The following is a 22,732-nucleotide window of genomic DNA, read 5'->3' as shown; positions in this document are numbered from 1 at the left end:
ACAGAGGGTGCTCTGGAACTCGCATCCATGTCTCCCTCTAGTGAAAAGGTCCACTGGTGCCATACAGAATACCTCTCACAGCTGTGACACAGAAGGTATGTGTCCCTTTAGCAGTCAGTGCTTGTTTACAATGAAGGCTGGGCAGGGGCTGCACCGCACCGGTGTGAGGGCAGGCAGCGCTTTGAGTGATCGATGTGAGGAGAAATGTGAGGCAGATCTAGGCCTCTGGTGCAGGGGTCCTGGGGGCTCTGTCTACTAAGTCTGCATGGCCCGTCCACACGTGGCGCATCGGTGATGGCTGCTGGGTTTTTACTGCTTTGGAGTGCATGCCCCTAAGCTCTCTCTGCGCATTCACGCACGCACCTTCTATGGAAGGAACACAGGACAGGACTAGTGGCTGCTACTCCTGGCCTGCCCGTGGGTACCCCTGGCACTTTCCGTGGTACCCATGATTCAGGGATGGATGGCGGATGCAGGAACAGAGGCCTCTTCAGTTTTAGACGTTTGCCTTTCTCCTAACTTACCATCAAACTAGAGGGTGGGAGTGGGACATGGGGTCAACTCTTCAATGTAACAAGCCCACTGCTTGCTGAGTTTGTCACTTTCACTGCCCTGTCATTTTGGAGAATCAACATGGATGAATATCTTTTCTATTTCTCTTGCTTTTGATTCCTCACCGCTATCCAGCCTCCTTTTCAGAGGCAGTTGTCGACTTGCTCTATTCAGTGTTCATAAATAAAAATTAAGACCCCATAAAAGAAATGAGAAAAAAAACAAGTTCCATTTTATTGCTATATTTATTGAAATCATAAGCACTGAAGAGTTCTAGCCCGTGGATCCCACACCAGGACAGGACTAGCAGTGTTTATGAATATGAATCAAGATGCCAAGATGGAGGACACTTTCCTGTACCACCAATCATGGCCATGGACATGTTCATTAAACTCAAACGCCTTCTTCCTCCCCATTCGAGTCAAGAGCATGGAAGCCGAGCTCTATTTCTAAACCCTAAGTCAGAGGTCTTCAAACTTTTTTAGGTTGCGCCCCCCAGCTGATTTTTTTTTAGATGTTGGCCCCCCCCACCAACTGTCAGAAATTTCTGGAATCTGGTACACTACATAATCGACCACCATCCGCATATCCCAGGCCATATTTGGCAAATAACTGATTTAACCTACTACATCCACAGCCTTTTAGAAACATTAGCTCAAAGCTTCACTGCTTGAAGCTTAACAATGGGCATTGTACATTTTAGTAGAAAAAAAAATTACAATGTCGTTCAGCACATTAATCCTTGCACATAATGTTCATATCGTTAGATTTCTGAAACCATTTCTATATATTTTAATAAAAAGAAAGTGAGATCATTGGTTCCTTGCTGTATAGATTACCATGGAATACACCGGTTTTATGGTGCAGGAAGTTCCAAACTTTTCCTTCCTGGAGGTTTAGGTGCCTTATTATTGATTCCTCAATCTTTCCACACGTGTCCTGCTGCTGTGCCTGGGCTACTAAAAACTCTGCTGCCGCTGCTCACCCTAAGCCTGGTCTGTTGATGTTGGGTTATGCTAGCTTGCTCTCCGTGGCCTTTCTGCCCTACATTGCTGTAAAGAGGAACTGGACTACAGTGAACAACATAGTCAAGACTATCTCACTGAGTTCCAAAGCTGACTGGGTGTACTTTTCTGAATAACTGAAAAAGCATGCTCCTAACCCTGCCTGTTACCACTGGACAGGAGCTCCAGCCTGCCCTATCTTTTTAGTTGGGTACACATTGATGCTTGTTAGGAAATCTCAGACTCACACGCCCCTAACATTATTGAAAAGCTTTGCGTCCAAATGCACATTCCTCTGGAAGAACAAATAATAAAGCAGTGCTATCAGGTATTTTTGACTCTCTTTAGCATTATCTAAAAACAGAAGTGCTGTTGACCAAACAGGGCTTTTCACCATTTCCATTGCAAGAAGACTAACTTTGTGAGTGAACCTCAACCTACCTTATCACAAAAAAGGAGATGTCTTATCTCATGGTAGAAAGCAAGATGCCACTACTTAAATGTATTGCTTGTGGAGCTCCTTACTGACCAGCCTTTCTTAATTAATACCACGGATAATGCATGTTGAAGTAAAGGTTGCACTCCACTCCTGACTGAACATACATACATCCAAGTGCTCAACACCTGTGACCAACCAGTAGTGCACACACTCTCCCCCAGAAGGCCTGGCTACTCCATTTCCAGGCCTTACTCTGCTACCTTCATATAGTGTCTTCTGCTGCTTCCAATGGGACCATGAAGGGCAGTTACTACGAGGGCTACAATCAGTTTTTGCCCTGTCAGGCCTCCAGCTGTACTACCTGCATCTGGAGTACAAACATCCAGCAGGTATAGGTGCTTTGGTGATTGAAAGGTTGTACACAATTTCAAATACCTCATTGAAAAGATGGGTTGGCAGTCACCATTGTCCTCTACTAAAATGACTTGGGTTTGCATGTTGCGCAGCTGTTGGGCATACTCTCTTACATCTGCTTGGAGGGCAAATGCCAGACCACCAGAACTTTGACCCCAGTGACAATACAGGAAGAGACATCACATGGCCTTTGACAAAGTGACACCACGTCTTTGCTACTCCACTAAACGGCTATAATTTTATCGACCTCAGAAACATGTATGGCTGAGTGGACCTACAGGGAATCGTACGTGTGACCATGGGATCAAAGACATTTCTGAGATAAAGAATGGGTCTGGCACAGCAGTCAGAAAAATACACAGAAGTACATTTTCATCATGTAACTGGGCAAGGACAGCTGCACCTTTTCAGTCACAGTTCTGAAAAATACGGTTGGTGGATAATTAGCAAAAGAATACACAAACTTGTTCAATGGCGGCGGTTAAAAATCTAGTGAGCACCTGAGTGTTTTCATCCACTGAGCTCTGAACTGTATTTAAAGATTTCTATATCTCGCCAATTTGATCGGGAGAGGTGAGGCACAGACAAAATACCTAATTTTTACTTAAATAGAAAACAGGCAGGCTCTCTGTGTGTATGCACGTGTGCAGTTTTTGTGCGGAAGAGGGCACCTTTTCTTACCGTTCGGATTTGCTGTCATTTCTTAACATAAGGACAACCAATATGCCCTGCAGGTAGAGGCACAACTAGGGACAAATTTCGGCTGGGGATGGGGCTGATTATTCCATCAACAGGCAGAGTGGAGATACAGGGGCTTTAAGAAGCCGTGAAAAAAGAACAAAGGCGTCATTAAGAAGCAAATGGTCTTTAAAAGACCTGTGAAGTACTCAGTGCGGCTGTGTATGTTCCCGGGAAGCCGCGTCATCCCGGGCTGCCACACAAGAGGTGTGGGAGAGTGGGTTGAAGCCCTTTGACCTTAATGGGTGTTGCGCGCCTGCCTGCACGTCAGTGTCTGAGAGGCAGGTTTGGACCAGACCCCATCACAATGTCAGAGTAACCGAGAGAGCTGTAGACAGCAGGACAATGTTTTTCTTTAAATTACAAGAGTATGGCACGTCGCAAATGTACTTGCGACATGGGAAGGTGAGATTTTAAGGTGGAGCGCGCGCCCCCCCTCACGATGATGTTGCCCCCAGAGATTGAAGAACTCTGCCCTAAGTCCAGGGCTTTAAGTTGGCCCTATCGGGCTCTCCATCTCCCCCCTCACTCTCAGAATGGATACAAAAAAATCTTCACTGTTTTTGATGCAACTTTTATGTTTTTACAGTTCTATATTGCAAAAGTCGAAGTGTTCTACATGAACACCAACAAGTCCTTTTTTTTTGGTAGGCACGGACGATTAAGAGATTTGCTGCAAAACAAAGAAACTGAGCCGACGCCGAGACTCAAACCTGCTTTCCCAGCTCCAAAGTTGGCAGCTCTAGCCATTACGCCACAACCTCTCTCTTGTGCAAGAACTAAAGCATTTTCAATATTACTCACAACGAAGCCATAGTAGTATGTATGCATGTAGTATATTTATCTTATCCAACTAACAAACTTTGACAAAGCCAATAGTCCTGGCTTGTTGTAGGTGTAATGTTGCTTGTTGTACTATATATGTGGAGACAATAACCGAAGCAGCAAAATACCAGTCAGGCGGCACATTATACTGAGCACATATTTTTTAGCATAAATGTGTTAAGCCGCGCCCTTAATTATATCGGCCACGCCCCTTTGAGAGTCCCCCCAGTTTTTTCATCCCACTTAAAGCCCTGCCTAAGTCCTTCAGTAGAAGATGGCTGGCGAGGACCTGCCACTGTGCCTCGGTCTGGGACTCTGGATCTCACCAAGCCAGCACAGTATGTCCTGTACGTGCCTAGTCAGAAATTTTCCTTTCATTTTATTGTCCCATGAGTGCAATGAAAATGGTTTCGTTCACAATGCTGCCTTTGAAGTCTATGTTTAATTTCCTAATGGGTTTTATATTTTTAGCTGTATCAATTCATGAAAACACACATTGCCTTTAGACAGGCTCTGTATGTTCTGTTCTAGCATTCTGCACATGAGTGAAGACAGCCAGGGTTTAAGCATTTAATGAAGATGCTCTTGATGCAGTCATAATGTTAGGGGAGAAAGGAGTCCCCTGTGTTAGTAAGTGGGAAATAGACTTACATTGCTGCCACTGGGCGAGAACCAGGCCCACATGACATGTTACTCCTGGGTGATAATTAGCTTTGCCGCATTATTTGCTGAGAATGTGGCATGCCGGGTAGCAGTGGGTAAGGACTGGAGCCAACCTGTTACGATTAGTGAGAATGCGGCCAGTCATGCGGTCAGTGGAGTGAGCGCTGCCTGTCGTAGATAGGATAAGCAAGAACAGGCCCATCGTGATACTGCTGGGTGAGAAAGAAGCCCTCCATCTCACCACTCAACAACAACTGGCATGTTTTGATACATGTCCCTTAAAACCGGGAAGGCCTAATTATCGCTGCCTAAGAGCGCGTTTTGCTGTGTTGTGACTGGGTGTGAATTGGGCATGCTATGTTATAACTCGTTAATTCGGTCCTACAGGTCACTGCTGAGTGAGAACCAGGCTTGTGTTACCACTGAGTGACAATGTAAGCTACTAGGCTACCGCTGAGTGTTAATGTAACCTGCAGTGCTAATTTTGGGTGAGAACATATACCAGGATATTACAGCTGGGTGTTAATGTAACCTGCAGTGCTAGTTTTGGGTGAGAACATATACTGGGATATTACAGCTGGGTGTTAATGTAACCTGCAGTGCTAGTTTTGAGTGAGAATGTATACTGGGATATTACAGCTGGCTGTTAATGTAACCTGCAGTGCTAGTTTTGGGTTAGAACATATACCGGGATGTTACAGCTGGGTGTTAATGTAACCTGCAGTGCTAGTTTTGGGTGAGAACATATACTGGGATATTATAGCTGGGTGTTAATGTAACCTGCAGTGCTAGTTTTGGGTTAGAACATATACTGGGATATTACAGCTGGGTGTTAATGTAACCTGCAGTGCTAGTTTTAGGTTAGAACATATACTGATATATTACAGCTGGGTGTTGATGTAACCTGCAGTGCTAGTTTTGAGTTAGAGCATATACCGGGATGTTACACCTGGGTGTTAATGTAACCTGCAGTGCTAGTTTTGGGTGAGAACATATACTGGGATATTACAGCTGGGTGTTAACGTAACCTGCAGTGCTAGTTTTAGATTAGAACATATACTGAGATATTACAGCTGGGTGTTGATGTAACCTGCAGTGCTAATTTTGGGTGAGAACATATACTGAGATATTACAGCTGGGTGTTGATGTGACCTGCAGTGCTAGTTTTGAGTTAGAGCATATACTGGGATATTACAGCTGGGTGTTAATGTAACCTGCAGTGCTAGTTTTGAGTGAGAATGTATACTGGGATATTACAGCTGGCTGTTAATGTAACCTGCAGTGCTAGTTTTGGGTTAGAACATATACCGGGATGTTACAGCTGGGTGTTAATGTAACCTGCAGTGCTAGTTTTGGGTGAGAACATATACTGGGATATTATAGCTGGGTGTTAATGTAACCTGCAGTGCTAGTTTTGGGTTAGAACATATACTGGGATATTACAGCTGGGTGTTAATGTAAACTGCAGTGCTAGTTTTAGGTTAGAACATATACTGATATATTACAGCTGGGTGTTGATGTAACCTGCAGTGCTAGTTTTGAGTTAGAGCATATACCGGGATGTTACACCTGGGTGTTAATGTAACCTGCAGTGCTAGTTTTGGGTGAGAACATATACTGGGATATTACAGCTGGGTGTTAACGTAACCTGCAGTGCTAGTTTTAGATTAGAACATATACTGAGATATTACAGCTGGGTGTTGATGTAACCTGCAGTGCTAATTTTGGGTGAGAACATATACTGAGATATTACAGCTGGGTGTTGATGTGACCTGCAGTGCTAGTTTTGAGTTAGAGCATATACTGGAATGTTACAGCTGGGTGTTAATGTAACCTGCAGTGCTAGTTTTGGGTGAGAACATATACTGGGATATTATAGCTGGGTGTTAATGTAACCTGCAGTGCTAGCTTTGGGTTAGAACATATACTGAGATATTACAGCTGCGTGTTGATGTAACCTGCAGTGCTAGTTTTGAGTTAGAGCATATACTGGAATGTTACAGCTGGGTGTTAGTGTAACCTGCAGTGCTAGTTTTGGGTGAGAACATATACTGGGATATTACAACTGGGTGTTAATGTAACTGTGGAAAACGTGTAATATGTATTTGGCATAAGCTGCAGCCATTTTGGCTCTGGTATCCATTTAAGTTTCCTTTGTAATTCTTTTGCCTTTTCACTTTGCTTGTGCTATCTATAGTTGACTTCCTGACTCAGCTAAAAGCAATGTACGTGCTGAGAGTTGTAGCTGCCAGTACATCTGCTGTCAATCATTTACTGCTGCCATAAGCACTCCTGTTCCTCCTCCCATTTTGCTGACCACGTAGTTTTTATCTGCCTTTGTTTGCTGATAACTATTCCTAATACTTGTTCTCCCTATTTCTGTTCATGTGCTTGCACTGCACAAAACTTGTATAAAAGACCTGTATTCTGTGACTTCAGTGTACTACCTCCTCCAGCACTTGAGAGTGCTCTGTGGATGTAGTCCCACTCATGAGTGATTAATAAACTTGCTGTTTATTCCTTTTCCAGTGCTGATCTCTACTTTGTTGGTTTTTGAACCCATGGACAAAAGGGTGACCCTGCACCAGTGTACCCCTAAAAAGTTACATTTCCACAGTTGGCACCCGTTGCGGGAGCTATTGAAGACACGGCCGTCCAAAGGAGTCGTCTTGACGGAGGATTGGAATTTTGCTGAGGAAGCGCACTGCACGAGGAGACCTTTGTCTTTGCAGGCCGACGTGACTTCTCCAGTTTTCCCGATTTGACCCTCCAGGTGGGGGCCGGTCTCAACTGGGTTTTTTTTTGGCACACTTTTGTAGTGACCATTAGGTCGACCAGAGATCAGCAGGTGGGAGTTGGAGTCTTATGTCTGGTAAAGTCGCTAAAGGGGCACTCTTGATTTGTAAAGCTTGTGCTTTTTGTTTGAATCTGTTATTCAATCTTTGCAAAGTTGAAGGCAGGAAATGTGGAGATTGTTCTCCCTTTAAATATTTTGAAGTAGTAATATTTTACACATATTTTTGAAGCATTCCTGTTCTCAGCACACTCCGTAGGTGGTGTTGCTGCTCTGGTGGTACCAAAACAAAGTTTAGAAAAAAGTCAGCCGGCTCCCCCAGAGGGGACACCTAATAGAGACATGTATGTCAAATATGGTGTTTCTTCCATAATGTATGGTCCACTGTGGAACAAATACACAAAAAAAGATTCTGATCTATAATGGCCAGTGAATGGGTCATTTGATTATAAAAAGGTTCAATATGTTGAGCAGTGTTTATTTAAAAGAAAAAGTAGACAGGATATGTTTGATTGTGTGTTTATGTGGGAGAAAGAAGTACGAGAGAGAGTGAAGAGAGCAGAAGCTATAGCAGAAAAAGAACAATGAAAAACGATATATCAAAAAGCGCTAGAATTGAAAAAATAAGGAAAAGAAGGAAACAATAGAAAAAGAAGATAGGGAACATGGTTTAGAGGTAAATGGGCAGTATCCTTTTAGGTGCCCAATTTATCCCATACTTAATAAACCTCAGGATGACTGCATCCTATTAGAACGCCCCCCATCCCAGTATACATTTTCCACTCCAAGTGCCCCTGTTGAGGTTTCTGACGACGAGCATTTGTCTTCAGACAACAAACAACATGATAAACAAGATGGGCGACAGACTCGCTCTACTTTCACTAGAGCAGAAAGAGATAAATTAAAAACCGCTGCTAGGGAGGAGGCTCGTCGATCTCATGCAGCATCGCTCATTGTAACTATGGTTCAACAGTGCTTAGCAATTTTATTTTGTAGAAAAATTTGCTTGGAAGGTAATATTTGATTACAGACAAATTTATCAGAAACTAGAGCCAGCTGATACAAATACTGATTACAAACGATTAACAGAGGGGACTTTTCATTTTCAAACCTATCTGATATGATTAGACGAGTGGTTAAAATACGAGATGCAACTTTGCGTTTACAAAAGGAGCAAGAATTAGCTAGAAAACAGAGAGGTATGGAAGTAGTTCAATCTCAAGCACAGAATGTAGATGCTCCGGTGGATAAGGCTACACCCAGCAGTACTACAGTTACTGTAAAACCTATGCGTGAAGCTGCCCCCTTGTATGTTCCTCCTAAGCGTGCGGGAACAGATGATGATAAAACTTAAGATGATGCAAAGGGATATTTTATATATAATTGGGTTTAAACTCCTTGGAGCAGAGCTGACGTGATGGCTCTTACAGCTGCTTTGCTCGACCCCCGGAAAAATCCTGCCGCCTTCTATGAGGAGGTGGAAGGAATTATTAGCTCCTGCACTATGACCATGCCAGATATTGATATGTTCTTTGGGCTTACTTTGCCTCCTGATATGTGGAGAACAATACGTAAAATAGATGATAATGTAGCATATGGTGATACCTAGAAACATTTAGAACAAATGATGCGGAAAGGGAGCCTGCGGAGAAACCTCAGAAGGAGATATTAGATCTTCCTAAAGCTAATGTGACTAAAACCCCCTATAAAACACCCCCTCATACCCCTTAAGAAAATAGATTGGACTTCATTAGCGTCCTGTAAACAGAAAATGGATTAGTTAGTTTCTGACTTCTTTTCAAGGTTTGAGGAAAACATTCCATGATTTTAGTAGTCAGTAATTGACTGACGATACGGGTAAGCATTTGTTTGTTGACAAATTTGTTACTAATATATTACCAGAAATAGCTAGTCTCTTTTTCAATCCAAATTACAAACTCACACATCCACTGCTCAAAAGAATGTCTCTACACTATTTCGCCACTAATTATTTTTGGGTTCCTGAGTAGAGTGCTTTTTGATGAAAAGCAATTTGATGTCTAATCGGGGGTAGTAAGCGCTATATACATGCAATTACAACATATGCTGGTATGTTAGAGCTGGGTGTTAATGTAACCTGCTATGCTACCTTTGGATGAGCACATACCCTAGTATGTCAGAGATGGGTGTTAAAATAACCTGTTGTGCTAGTTCGGGTGAGAACATACCCTGGTATGTTACATATCAGTGTTAAAGTAACATTCTATACTAATACGGGTGAGAACATATCCTGGCAGGTTAGTATTGGGTGTTTATGTATCCTGCTATGCTAGTTTTGGGCAAGAACATATCTTGGCATGTAAGAGCTGGGTGTTAAAATAACATGCTATGCAAGTTTGGGTGAGGCCATACCTTGATATGTTCCAGCTGGGTGTTAATGTAACCTGCTACGCTAGTTAGGGTGAGACCACCCACTGGTATGTTGGAGACGGTGTTAATGTAACCTGCTATGCTAGTTTTGGGTGAGATTTGAGAACATATTCTGGTAGGCTACAGCTTGGTGTTGATGTAACCTGCAATGCTAGTTTTGGCTGAGACCATACCCTGATATGCGAGAGCCGGTGTGAATGTAACCTGCAATACTAGTTTTGGGGGAGAAAATACCCTGGGATGTTAGAGCTGGGTGTTAAAGTAACCTGCTATGCTATCAGTTGCTAAGAACAAGGCCAGCCTCGTTCTTAAAACTGCTTGCATCATACCTCCCTTCCTAATGCTTTGCATACCACCCTTAATCCTGTAAAGCACTCCGATACCCTCACGGGTTTGGTTCGCACTCTATAAAACTATAAAATAAAAATCATGAAAGGATACATGGAAGTGCTCAGCTCCTCCAACTGGAAAACAAGAAAACAAAATGCAATTTAGAAAATTAAAGCCAGTAACAATATTTCAGGATATTGCTCCTGGTGGCAGATATTCCCAGACACCAAAACTTCCTAATTCTCCCCCCATATGGCGCTGCACCGGTCATGCTGTGGCTGAAGGAATGCTTGGTGGGCTTCGGTTTCAGACTGGGAGGGGATGTGGTCAATTGACCAAGCTGTCAGCAATTGAAGCCGAACACATTGGATCTAATCCCCTTTCCCCCATTGAACAGGTCTGACGTAACTGTGCCTTGGCCTTAGATCCAGGAGTCCTTACAAACAAGCCGGGTATGAAACGTCAGGTAAACATGGGAGCACTCACGTTGGTCAGCAGCTGCTCCAGGTTCTGGTCGGCCACTGGCTTCTTCTGCTCCTCGCTGACCTCCTCCACACAGATGTCCAGGCTGAAGTGCAGGCGCGCGAGCTTCTCCTGCATCTCTCGCACGTGCTCCAGTTGCTCGAAGGAGCAGACCTTCCCTGCAGGGCGGGAGAATGAGCAATGTCAGAACTCGGGCTTAAGAGCGCGTGGATAAGAGCCAATCACCGCCCCACAAGACTACACCATACTGTGAAAGAGACATGCACCTGTCAACGGGTTACCACGAGGATGGGAGGCCGGCCCTCCCCGGACAGCGTGACCACTGGGCTCACAGACAGGGCCAAACATGCACTCACCATCAATAACAAAACCAGAACCGAGTGCGAGGAAGGCCCTAACCAGCCCAGAAGACCCAAGTATTCCACAGATATGTCAAACACAGGTACAGATCTGTCACTGGTATGGCCACCATTGATGTGATCAGACCCGCTATACATGCACCTGTTATTGTTGTGACTATGTCACTCTGTGGGCGCACCTGTCTGAAATATCCGGTTACACAGAGTTCTGTCATTTTATTGCACACTGAATTGAGGTTGGGGTGACGGGAACGTTTGACTTTTTGTTGGATGAGCTAGTAACTGTTTTTGGCAAATATCGGGTGGTGAAAACTACATTCGTCTGTGAGAGGACCAAATGGGGGTGTGTGTCCTGGCTTAGCCACCCTGTGGTGTTCTTTTCATTTATAGTGGATGTGATTGTGTTTGAGTGTGTCAGGGATATCCAAAGGACTTTATTGCTTGCCTTATTTTGGGGGGTTATGATTGGCCATCGTTCAACATGTTGTTTAGACTATGTGTCCCCTGTAGTGTAGTAGAGCACCGAATGAAATATTGCAATGTATATATATATCAGCAGATCTCCTGCTGGGCAGAGATACACAAGTCCCTCGAGGGCATCGTATGGAAACAGACTCTCAACTACCACAATGGCCTTTGTACTCTGAGGCAGACACTAGCTCCCTGGAGCACCTTTGCACTGTGCCACTCCGCGACAGCATCGAGTTCCCTTGGCTTGCACATGAGATGCCAGCTCCCTTGATACTCAGACAGACTCATGGCTGACTGGAAGGCCTTTGTGTTCGGACAGACATACCCGAGACACACCTGAGGCCTTATACTTGGACAGAAACCCTGATCTCTTGACGGATTCAAGGGCTCCTGTGCTCGTACAGAGACTCCTAGTGCCCTTGAGAGCACTCAACAGACACTGCTGAGGACAGGACCCCATTCTAAGACCGATATCCGGCTCCTTAAAGAACTCTCTGACCTCTCTGCAGAAGGACCCTTGAGCTCGGACCATCACACCCTTCACCACCAGGGGCCCTCTCACATGGACTGCGATGCCCAGAGCACTAGGGGGCCATTATTCTCCGACAGAGCTACCCAGCCCTGTGGCACCCCAAGACGTTATACTCCTGGCTGTCACTAGGTCCTTGTGCTCAGCTCCCTATACAGCCCTGGTGGAGGGCGGCGACGTCCAGCGCCCTCAAGGGCCCTTGTGCTCAGATGGACACACAGCCCCTCCCAGCTCACCGAAGGCCTGCAGCTTCCCAGAATGGAAGTCGTTCAGGAGGTTAAGGAGGCCGCTCTCCATGTCGCACACGTCGGACACGTCGGTCAGGAAGGAGTGCTGCAGGGGAGCCCCCGTCACCGAGCTGCCTGCAGGCTGAGGGGCCCGGGCCTTCTCCTTGGTTGCCCTGTGGGGAGAAATGATGAGCCATGGTCTATGAGAAGATGGACACCTACAACCTCAAACACCCATCATACAGCCCGTGGGAACATTCGAGAAGACCCTCAAATGACCAAATTATGAGCAGGCACTTCTAACAAACGGCTTTCTAGGTGAAGACCTGAAAAGCTAAAACAAATATTTCTTGTCAACGGACATAAAACCTAATTAAGGGGAAAGTAGCAGCACTATCTTAAAGGAGGCAACCACTGACAAAGTCAATTCGTCCGGCATTAGCAAACCTGTGATTTTTTTGTATTTCTTTTTTGCAAACATATGCAATGGACATTAAAAGTGTAAGAGTAATAAAGAGTCAAACTACTGCCCCCTAAAGGTGACCCGCATATGTTAGCAAAAAAGTAAATACAAATGATATATTGCAAAAATAGATGAATAAAAAACATGAAATGTTAGCAAAATGAAAGCAAATGTTGACCTACCACTACCAGTGCTGGCAGTAAAGTTAACTAGTTTCTAGGCGGAGGTGCATATGTGCAAGAAAAAAACGTCATTCACATTAAAGTTAGCCAAAGGCTGATCCACAGCTCCAAGCTGTAGCCTGTGGTGGGCGGAAGCAAAATATGACTGACAATTGAACACACCAATAGATGAAGGCGGCGGACTGAAGGCTCCTTGTGTGTGTATATGTATGTATATATGTATGTGTTTAAGTGTGTGTGTATATATAGGCAGACACACTCAAACACATATGGCCTTCAATCATCCTTCATCTATTGGTGTATATAGATGAAGCTCTAAGTCAGGCCTAAATAAAAGGAAACTACAGAAAGAAATCAAAGAAGAAACAGCAAATTAAAGAAAAAGAAAGACCAAAAAAACTAAAGAACGGAATAAAACGTGAAAGATGGGGGGAAACTTAAAGAGAAACCCAAAATATGGCTATGATTAAATAGCCCGAAGGAAGGCAAAAAACATAATCATAAAGCGCTAGGACCAAAAAGCGATAGTAAAGAACTGAAGAACAAAAGTAGAAGAGTACTGAAGAGAAAACAAAAGAAAATGAATGGAGAGGAGAAAGGGATGAGAAAAAGAAAAGCAAAGAAATAAAAAGAATGAAGAACAAATCAATTAAAAAAGAGAAAATCAGTGAGAAGAAAGAGTTAATGGGAACGAGAATGGGGAAGAAAGAAAGCCACAGAAACAGAAAGGCTACGAAAAAGAAAAAAGGATTTGCTAGAATCAAAGTAAGAGAAGAAAGAAAATGAGAAACGAAAAAGAAAAACAAGAAAACCAAGGGGGGAAAGCCTGCATTAACCGAGCCTACTCGCAAATTCAGTAGCTCACGGGGCTGAACGCCCATACAAATCCTGCAGGGCCAATGTGTGAAACATAGCAGGGCTAGCCCAGTCTCCCATCCTTCAACTGTCGATAACATGAGCAGCCACTCAGTTGATATGCACAGTGTGTAATTCAAGCACATACAAAAAATGTAAATTGTAATGTGCACTGTACAGTCCATGTTCTTGTGTACTATAGCCATTTTTGGCCACTGAAAGAGCCCTAGAACTGAAGCTTCCATGGGCATAGAAGAAAGACTGCAATGGCAGAACTCACAAACATAGAAGACCAGCTAAAAGGGCAACCTGTCCAACTTCAGATCACACATATTGGAAAAGTGACCAGGCAGGAGTATCCGGATGTATTATGCTACTGATAAGAGCTTCAAAGCATCTCAAGATTCTAGCTTGTCAGTGCAGAATTTCAGGGATTTAGACTAAACGCTGATATTTCATCTGAAATTTTAGGATTGCTAAGGGCTAACCTCTAATAGGTCCGCCTTGCAAGTGCCTCTCTATTTATGGCAACTGTAACATTTACCCAGCATTAAGTTTCTGTTGGCATCTAATGGTCTGAGTCTAGTCAGCACAGAAGATGGAGGCTTATCTGAGCTGAGGTTGTCTACTCCAAACACCTGGTCACAAGAATGTGGCTCCTAGTAACTTATCATTCTCTTGCCCATGTCGCCTAGTTCTACCAGGAACCCAACACTGAGCTTCTAGCTGGCGTTCGTGGCTCTACCGCCAAGATCTGGACACTCGAAGGAGATCACTGCCTGATGTCTACCCCACACTACCATCACCAGCAACTAACCTCTTGAGTTTGCTCCTCTGTTTTGGTGAGGAAGGGTGAGGCGGGCAGAGGGTGAAGGTGGCACTTTTGCTGGCAGGGACAGGCAACTTGCGCAAGACCCCTGGCGGAGGTGCCTGGGCAAGGCACACCTTGGGGCTCCTCTTCTTTCGTTTATCCTCCATTGCGGGCACCCCGTATCACCCCCCAAATCGTGACAAGGGTTTTTGCTTCGAGTGGCGCCCACAGCAGACAATGGCCAGGCTGTCAAGAAAGAAAGAGTAGAGAAGGCAGGAAAGAGGTGAGATGGCATGGAGGGGCGGTGGAAAGGGGTGAGGCCCAAGGAAAAAGGGGAGACAGTGTAAGCATAGAGGTTAAAGCTCATCACTCAAGGTCATTCATTGAAAAGAAAAGACAGCTGCAAGCGTGAGACTGGAACCCAAGAGCACCAGAAGAACCGTACACAACCCATTCCTCAGCACTGGGCAAGCTTCAGAGGGACATTGTCATGACTGACTCTTTCCCGGGCCCGCTGGCCTGTGTGGGGGCACGTTTTCCAGCGGAACGTCGACGCTGCTCCTTGTAGACCGTCTTCATTGCTTCTCAGATCTGTATTGCTCTCTCAAACATAAATCAACCACAAACAAAAATCTAAATATATGAATACCCATCCCCACGCAGTGCCATCGTTTATGACTTTCCTCACTGCCTTGCCCCTCCCTCTGTATCTGTGCATCTGCTTACTGTTTACTCAGCACCTTTGCCTCAAGTCACTACTTGTTGCCTCTGAACGCCCACAGCACCCTGGTGAATGCCAGCCGCCTGCATCACAACTCTCAAAATGTTTGACAAAACTCGAGTTCTACGGATAGCTCCCTGCCACGCTGCTGTGTATTACCCGGACACCCCCTTACTCTGTCCTCCAGCCCCTTAAAAATCCACTGCTCTTTATCAACCCCGCTCCGGCTCCAACGCACACCCCTCGGAATCGCCCACTCCGCGTGTAGTGGCATATTTTACAAGATTCCTTCGTGGCGGGAATCTGAAAAGTGACAGAAGGCCCAGCATCGATTCCAGGCCCGTTTCAAGGTGCCGCGTGGATGGCTTGTGTGGGTCTGATGCTATAGCCCGCCCAGGTGATCCTACCTAAGGTGGTACCAGCAACGAGTGTAAAGGCCAGGCCTGCTATCATTATCAAGGAAGCATCTGCCCCAAAGCCGGGTACCAAAGTCCAGGGCCACACTCGAGAGCGTGCACGAAGGCCGGGTGTCAACAGGTCGCAAGGCCCAGCCTGAAGGTGGGGCTTCACTTCAGGGCCACACAAGTGCCAGGCCAGGGGGTAAAGTCCATTGCATCACAGATAAGATTTTAATTTTACTTTATTGAAAAATAAGGTTTAGTCACGAGTAACCAACCATAAAACCCCTCTCACGGACAGATGTTCAGAGTTCACCTCGAGGGGTCCGTCACTCACAGCCTGTCAAAGCACAGAAGGGGCAAGTGAATCTCTTGGACGGCTGCGCAGGACGCGGGTGGTCACAGTGGAGACCAAGGACCCTGCTGCACACCTGCTCGTGAGGACGGAAGTCCGAGAGCCGCAGTCTCAGCCGCTCAGAGACCATATTTTGGAGTTAACGGAAATGGAGACCGTGGATTATTTCTTATGGTAAACTTGTGAGTTCACCCTAAAGGGGGTTCGAATCGTGTACTTCTATCACAGCCGACCAAAGCACAAGAAGGAAAGTGAGTGAGGCAATGAGTATCTTTAATAGTCACTCAGAGTGCATGGTGAATTTTCCTCTAGCGAGAAGTGGGAGGCAAAGAGGCTCTCTATGGAATAGTCTTTCTGCCACAGAGCACACAGTGAGCCTTCACTGTTGGAGGGGGGAGAGTATGTCTGACTAACATCCAGAATGCACAGGACGTTCACTCTGAAAAGGAGCGAAGCAACTTCCTCAAATTGTGTATGTGTACGGGGAGTTAGAAATAAAACTAGGAAGGGTAAACATCTCCGTCATTATCACTTCCGGCTTACAAAGGGTACATTATTAAAGAGATTGGCGGCAAGATACCCCTCAGTCAGTCTCCAAGCATACAGAGAGCTCCATCTAAAAGGGGTGCAAGAAGCTTAGTCACACTCAGCCTGGCCATATTTTTTAATTTCAGAGCTGGGACAACCTCAACCGTCCAACTTCACCCACCAACTCAGCTCTGCAAAGTTTCCCCAGGTCCACGCGTAATGTGCTGCTCCAGTACAGTTTTTTCTTTTTTGAATTCCGTGACTTCTTGTCTTGTCTATTCCGTTATACAGCAGGACTTCAAGTCCCAGAATTCAAAGGGGAAAACATGATTGGACCAAGACAGCATCCATGGACCTCAGAAACTTAGCACTCGCATTTTCTCCTATATCCTCCATGCCGCGTCTTTCTTTTGCCCCGTACTTCCGATCTCACAGAAGCGACCTTCAGTATCCTTGGCCCCTCTACTCCTCCCCCACCCCTTCTCGCAGTGGTGCTTTCTCGACTAGAATGTATTTTCCACACTAGGCAGCTGCATGGAGATTAGCCTTAACCCGAAGCCCCCTGCACAGCCTCGGGCGCGAGGAGCGCCGTGAACCGAGCCGCTGACGCAAAGCCATCTCCAAGGCACCGCTCAAGACAGTAATGCCCCCACTACCCCGCCACCCCCTCGCAGCAGGCACTGACCGGGCCGAAGCAGCTCTTCTTGGGGTGCAAGGGATCTTCTTATTATTGTGCGATGGAGGGGCCGCCCCCACCACCATCGTCACCCCTCCCAACGCGCCTCCTCCCACCCGTGTGTCTCCACCCTCCTCCTCCTCGTGCCTCCTCCCACATCTCCCCCCTCAACACAGAATAATACAATACGTTATGTTTAGCGCATCTGTGTAGCGATTTCTCACCATTCAAAGCGCATTCTGAATATGGATGTCTTTTGCAGTCTTGGAATCAAAAGTTGTTTGCTTAAATTGTATTGGGTTGTGCCCAGTGCAGGGCGTTAATGGGATTAAAAAAGCGGAGGGTTTCTGATTAAAGGAATGTGGTGTTTGTAATTAAGGGCGAGGCTCAAACACTTAAACTATATTTCTGTGAGTTTCCTGGTATTTATCTATTTTTACGTTTTTATGTAGCGCGTACTTTACCCACAGATGTCAGAGAGCTTTATAATCGTGCGAAGTAAATTACATAAGGTAAAAGAGTAGCATGATAGTAGGCATCACTACTATTGGGACAGTTACAGATTAACCGTTACATATTCACTCAAGATTACATATTGAGGAAAGGTGGAGTGATTAGGGTTACATAAATACATCATTTCAAAATTGAGACAGAGGGTCCTAGTAGTATACCGCCCAACTGGTGGTATTTTGTTTCCTTACTGAACTTTCTGTTATTTCCTCCAGATATATAACACATCAACTGACATACACCTAAAACCATTCCAAACCTAACTGCATTTTCAATGGTTATTAGGTGTTTAGCATAAATAAGTAACAACAATGATATTGTTATAAACAATTATGAAAATGCTCAATTCTGAAACTCCGAATTAAATATTACTGAGGCCTGTGGAGGGGGTAGTTGTCTTCAGAGTGTCTCAATCACTCCCATTATAATCCATTATGATCACTCCATGTTAGAAAACAATGCCCATTTTCTCTCGATATCTCGTCCCTGTGTTCTGCTTGTTAGCTCCTAGTACGGGGGTCCTGGAGATATAATGCATGACAAATGCATTTTAGTAAAGTGGTGTGATCACCAGCACAAAAAAGAGTAAGTCTAACTCCGGATGCGGGTATTGGCAGGGCTGCGTACAACATAAAGGACATAACCTGCGCAGAGACGTTTTAATGCATGGGCAAAGTGGGCTCTGGCCCAGGGCCCCAGCCTGTCAGGGGGCCCCCTGACAGAGTCAGCTCTGTTCTCCAGAGTTTTGCCCCAATGCCCTTGAATATTGCTTAAACAGATTGGTTTAAAAACCGTTTTCCTTTAATTCATTTTTTATGTACCTGATGTGTGATAGTCAAGTACAGCCATTCTGCAGAGAAATGTTGGGTTTATGTTTCATGCAAAAGTTTCCTTCAGATCAAAAAAAGGCCTAACATATAAGAAACGGGAGGGCGTCTCAGAGATTATGTGCAGTAATATTGGTGAGCTGCTGCTGTATTACAATATTGAAAACACACATAACTATCACTGAATATTAGATGTAAACACATTTAGGGCCTTATTTATGAGAAGTGATGCATTGCTGTGTGAAAACAGGGATGCATCACTTCTTAGTGTGCCCTCCTTGCGACATGATGGATGCGTCATATTTACTGTATGACACATCATGTCGCAAGGAGTTACAGATACGTCAGTATTTCTGACATATCTGTAGGCGGAAAAGTGATGCATTGCTGGGGTGTGTCTGGAAATAGACTCAACTCCAGCAATGTGTTCTTTGACATGGGGTTTGCCTGCATCAGTCTTACACGTGCTGTGAGGCAGGTGTAAGATATTGACGCAATGGCATCGTAGAAGTGGCGCATAACTTCTCATAGATTTGTGGCGCATGAGTTCTCATAGATTTCAATGTGCCACTTCTATTAGGCTTTTTGCGGTGTAACACACACCCTGCATACATTTTACCTGGCGCAGGTATAATTTGATGCAGGGGTTTTCTCAGTGACGCATCTGCCTAGATGCACCACTTTGTAAATGGGGCGCAACATGGCACATTTTTACGCTGCCGGTGCGTCACAAAAAGTGACGTACCGGTGGCATGAAACTGAAGCAAGGCCTCAAAAATAAGGCCCTTAGAATTTGCATGAGTGTTCCTTTACGCTGTCAGGGACCAGATGAAATGAAATAGTGTATTTAATAAAGCGCGCAGCTACTCAGACTAGAGTGTCCTGGCCCATTACAGCGGGAGGACAACGTGTGTAAAAGACCCATCAGTTATTAAAAAGATAGGTTTTTAAGTTCTCCTGCAGAAAGGGAGTAGGCCTGTGGTTAGAATCAGAGACTCAGGGAGGCTATTCCACATTTTTGCACCTATAAAGCAGAGGTATCTGCCTCCAGTGCAGGCACGGCATATTTTAGGCACGATGGCCAGGTTGGCATTGGAAGATCTTAGGGGTCTAGATGTTGTGTAGCGATTAACACGCCTATGTAGGTAGCCTGCTCCTAAGCCGTGGAAAGCTTTAAAGAAGAAGGTCATTGCTTTGAAGTCGATCTGTTCTTTTATGCGGAGCCAGTGTAGAGACTTAAGAATAGGAGTCTTTCTAGATTTGGGTTTAGATCTCAGGATGGCTCTGGCCGCCGCATTTTGTACCACTTGTAGGCTCTGGATAAGGGATTTGGGAAGACTGAGGTACAAGCTGTTGACATAGTCAAGCTTTGATGTCACCAGAGCCTGCTCCACGATCTTTCTGCTCTAAAGCATTAACAGTGGCAGAAATTTTGTTAGCATCTGGAGTATGCCAAAGCAAGCGCCAGTTAGATTTTGGATTTGAAAACACATGGAGAGTGTCTTGTCTATGACAATTCCTAAGGTTTTGACTTTTTTTCCGCGGGCGGGGGCGGCAGATCTTTTGGCCACCAAGAGCTCCAGTCAGGCGTTTTTGGATTACCAAAGAAAACAACTTCAGTTTTGTCAGGATTATACTTCATCTGATTAATCTTAAGCCAGTTAAAAACCTTTGTGAGGCAAGACCTAATCATTGCCCTGTCAAAGTCGGTTCCTTTTTTACATGTAAAAATCAGCTGAATGTCATCAGCATAGGAAAATTTTTTAGCGCCCTCTTTCTCTACCAGAAATGCAAGTGGGAATAGATATATATTAAAAAGGGTAGGACTGAGAATGGAGCCCTGAGGGACACCTACATTCATGGCTGGAGCCTGGGATGAGAAAGAGGGGAGCCAGATGTCCTGAGATCTATTTGCCAAGGATGACATCCATGTTAAGGCGGTCTCCCAGACCGATGTTAGCAAGTCTCTCCAGAAGCCTTTCATGTGGGACCGTTTCGAAGGCCGTCGACAGATCAAGCAGTTTCAGAACAACCTTGCCTCCCTGGTCCAGCTTATCCTTGAGAAATTCAATCACTTCCAGCAGAGCGGACCCTGTACTGTAGTTAGCCCTTAAACCGGATTAGGACTCATGAAAGAGCTTCCCAATTTCAATGTGTTTTTGAAGGGCCTTGTTTACATGCTTCTCTAATACTTTGGCGAGGGCCGGAAGAAGGGAGATTGGCCTGTAGTTGGCAAGGTCCATCGGTTTGGCATTTTTATCAGTGGAAGAATCTTAGCATTCTTCCATAATTTCAGCATGTTGCCTGAGGAGAGGGAAGCATTAAAGAGCTGGTTTACCATGAAGTGTATGGTGGGAGCTAATAGGTACAGGATATTCGCTGGACATGGGTCGGTAGGAGAGCCAGACTTAATGCTTTGGAGAAGGGTCAGAGACTCTTCAGCCTGAAATTCAGGGAAAGCTAGTAAAGATGGAGGTGAAATTTGCTATTAGAACCAAGGTAGAAGGTCAGTTCTTCCTCTGAGATGTTAGTGAAGGCTTGTTAGATCACGGAGATCTTTTTGTGGAAGAATTGAGCTATTTGCTTAGACCATTTATTCGTGCATGGCCCTTCCTTTGTGCCGGCTTACGAGCGGTAAAGGATTTAACTATGCAAAAAAATTCTTTACTCTTATTTTGGGCATTTTCTATCTTGTTTTGAAACAAGTTTTTCTTGGCTGCCTTCTCGAGAATCTAATGAGCTTTTAAGTTGTCTTATACACCTTCCTGTCCCCAGGTAGATAGGATTCACGCCATTTCCGTTCCATTTTTCTACAATTTCTTTTGCTAGATCTCAGGGCTTTTCTCATGGGTGGCCGAAGAAATAGATGGAAACATGTTGCAGGCCTGCAGCGTCTCCAACAAGGAAATTGTTTGAGGGTCTTTGCCATTGTCCTTATGTATATTGAAATCTCCCAGAATAAGGCAGTTGTTGTATTTTAAGGCCAGGAAGGTGGTGGCTGTATTAAACGTAGTAATAACATTTCAAATTGCACTGGGAGGTCTTTAAATCAGAAAAACAGCTATGCTATGATGGGGGGATAAGGTACAGTGGAAACCTAAGGACTCTGCACCCTCGATGTTTTCCATCTGGATGGTAGAGCAGTCTAGTTTTTGATTGTGAATTACGGCGCCACCGCCCCCCTTCCCACTCGGTCGGTCCCTCCTATAGATTTTTTAACCGGTAAGAATGGCCGAGGTGATAGTAGGGTTGGAGGCTTCAGACTGCGACGTCTCAAAGAGAAATAAAAGATCAGGCTGTTCGTCTAAAAGTAGGCCATAAATGTGTGGTTCATGCTTTTGCGTAGAGCAAAAATGTAAAAGGGTGGCCTTTAAGTCCTCTGTTTTCTGTGGGAGGATCTTAGGTGTGAGTTTCCTGGGCTGGAGGGGAGACCAGTTGCACTTATTGCATCGAAAGCCTACCTCCAAGATCGGATCAGCCGCTGTACACTGACAAAATGGTAAGGCTAAGCAGTTTTTCCCTATTGTAATATAGTGGAAGTAATTCACCGGATGGGAACTGGGTAGCATCGCCGGTGCTGCACGCCTCCGGGGGCAGACGGGCTTGCCTTTGGTGTGCCAGCGGTGCGCCCGCTGCTCTAATCCGTTTGCATCGGGAATATATATTATGATGCAAACTGGATTGCTAACGCAGCTGAGGAAGGGAAAACTGCGTGTGTGGCAGTGAGGAGCCCGATAGTAGCCCCAGCCCTCCGCACAATCGGCGTATCAGCCGCGATGGACCAGGACTCGAGGAAAAGCAAGCTGCAAATAAGCAGCTAAGGAGGTGTAGGCAAGCAGAATCAAGTAAATTGCAAGTGAGTAATTTACAAAAAGGAGAAAAACCGCTGCACTCCGGAAAGTAATGAACCAGTAGTCAAGTAATACTAGGTAAACAAGTTTTTTAGGTGCTCAGGAAAACACCTTCCGGTTCAATAAGGTGTAACACTAGTGATGAGAAAAAAGGAAGTCTTACAGCGAGTAAGAAACTGTCCTAAACACTCTTGGTGCACTGAAAGTGCGTAATAATAGACTGTAGGTCGCTGAGCAACAGGAACAGAATGACCAAGCATATAAAGCGCAAACCGTGTAAAATAGTAAAGAACCTCGGACTGGAACATCTCACAAGAA

The 22,732-nt window shown here is 45.1% G+C and overlaps 1 protein-coding gene across 4 annotated transcripts in view; it reads right to left on the bottom strand.

Moving 5' to 3' along the window:
• The window catches only part of CCDC28B (coiled-coil domain containing 28B), a 97,359-nt gene that overhangs the window by 23,110 nt on the left and 51,517 nt on the right, over positions 1-22,732 (bottom strand). The window contains exons 1-5 of one of the 4 annotated variants that reach the window (XM_078680683.1): positions 17,236-17,338; positions 14,555-14,794; positions 12,247-12,410; positions 10,655-10,809; positions 10,280-10,302 (exon numbers count right to left, since the gene is read on the bottom strand). In XM_078680683.1, coding sequence (XP_078536809.1) covers positions 10,280-10,302; positions 10,655-10,809; positions 12,247-12,410; positions 14,555-14,715 — 503 coding nt within the window. In that variant the 5' untranslated portion in view covers positions 14,716-14,794; positions 17,236-17,338. Of the gene's footprint in view, positions 1-10,279; positions 10,303-10,654; positions 10,810-12,246; positions 12,411-14,554; positions 14,795-16,731; positions 17,197-17,235; positions 17,339-22,732 lie in introns of those variants that run through there. The other 3 variants (XM_078680684.1, XM_078680686.1, XM_078680685.1) reach the window with 3 other exon arrangements.

This window comes from Lissotriton helveticus, chromosome 3_1 (genome assembly GCF_964261635.1).
Source record: "Lissotriton helveticus chromosome 3_1, aLisHel1.1, whole genome shotgun sequence".
Taxonomy (NCBI): domain Eukaryota; kingdom Metazoa; phylum Chordata; class Amphibia; order Caudata; family Salamandridae; genus Lissotriton; species Lissotriton helveticus.
Note: the sequence above shows the minus strand (reverse complement) of the source record. Positions and strands in the feature narration are given on the sequence as shown.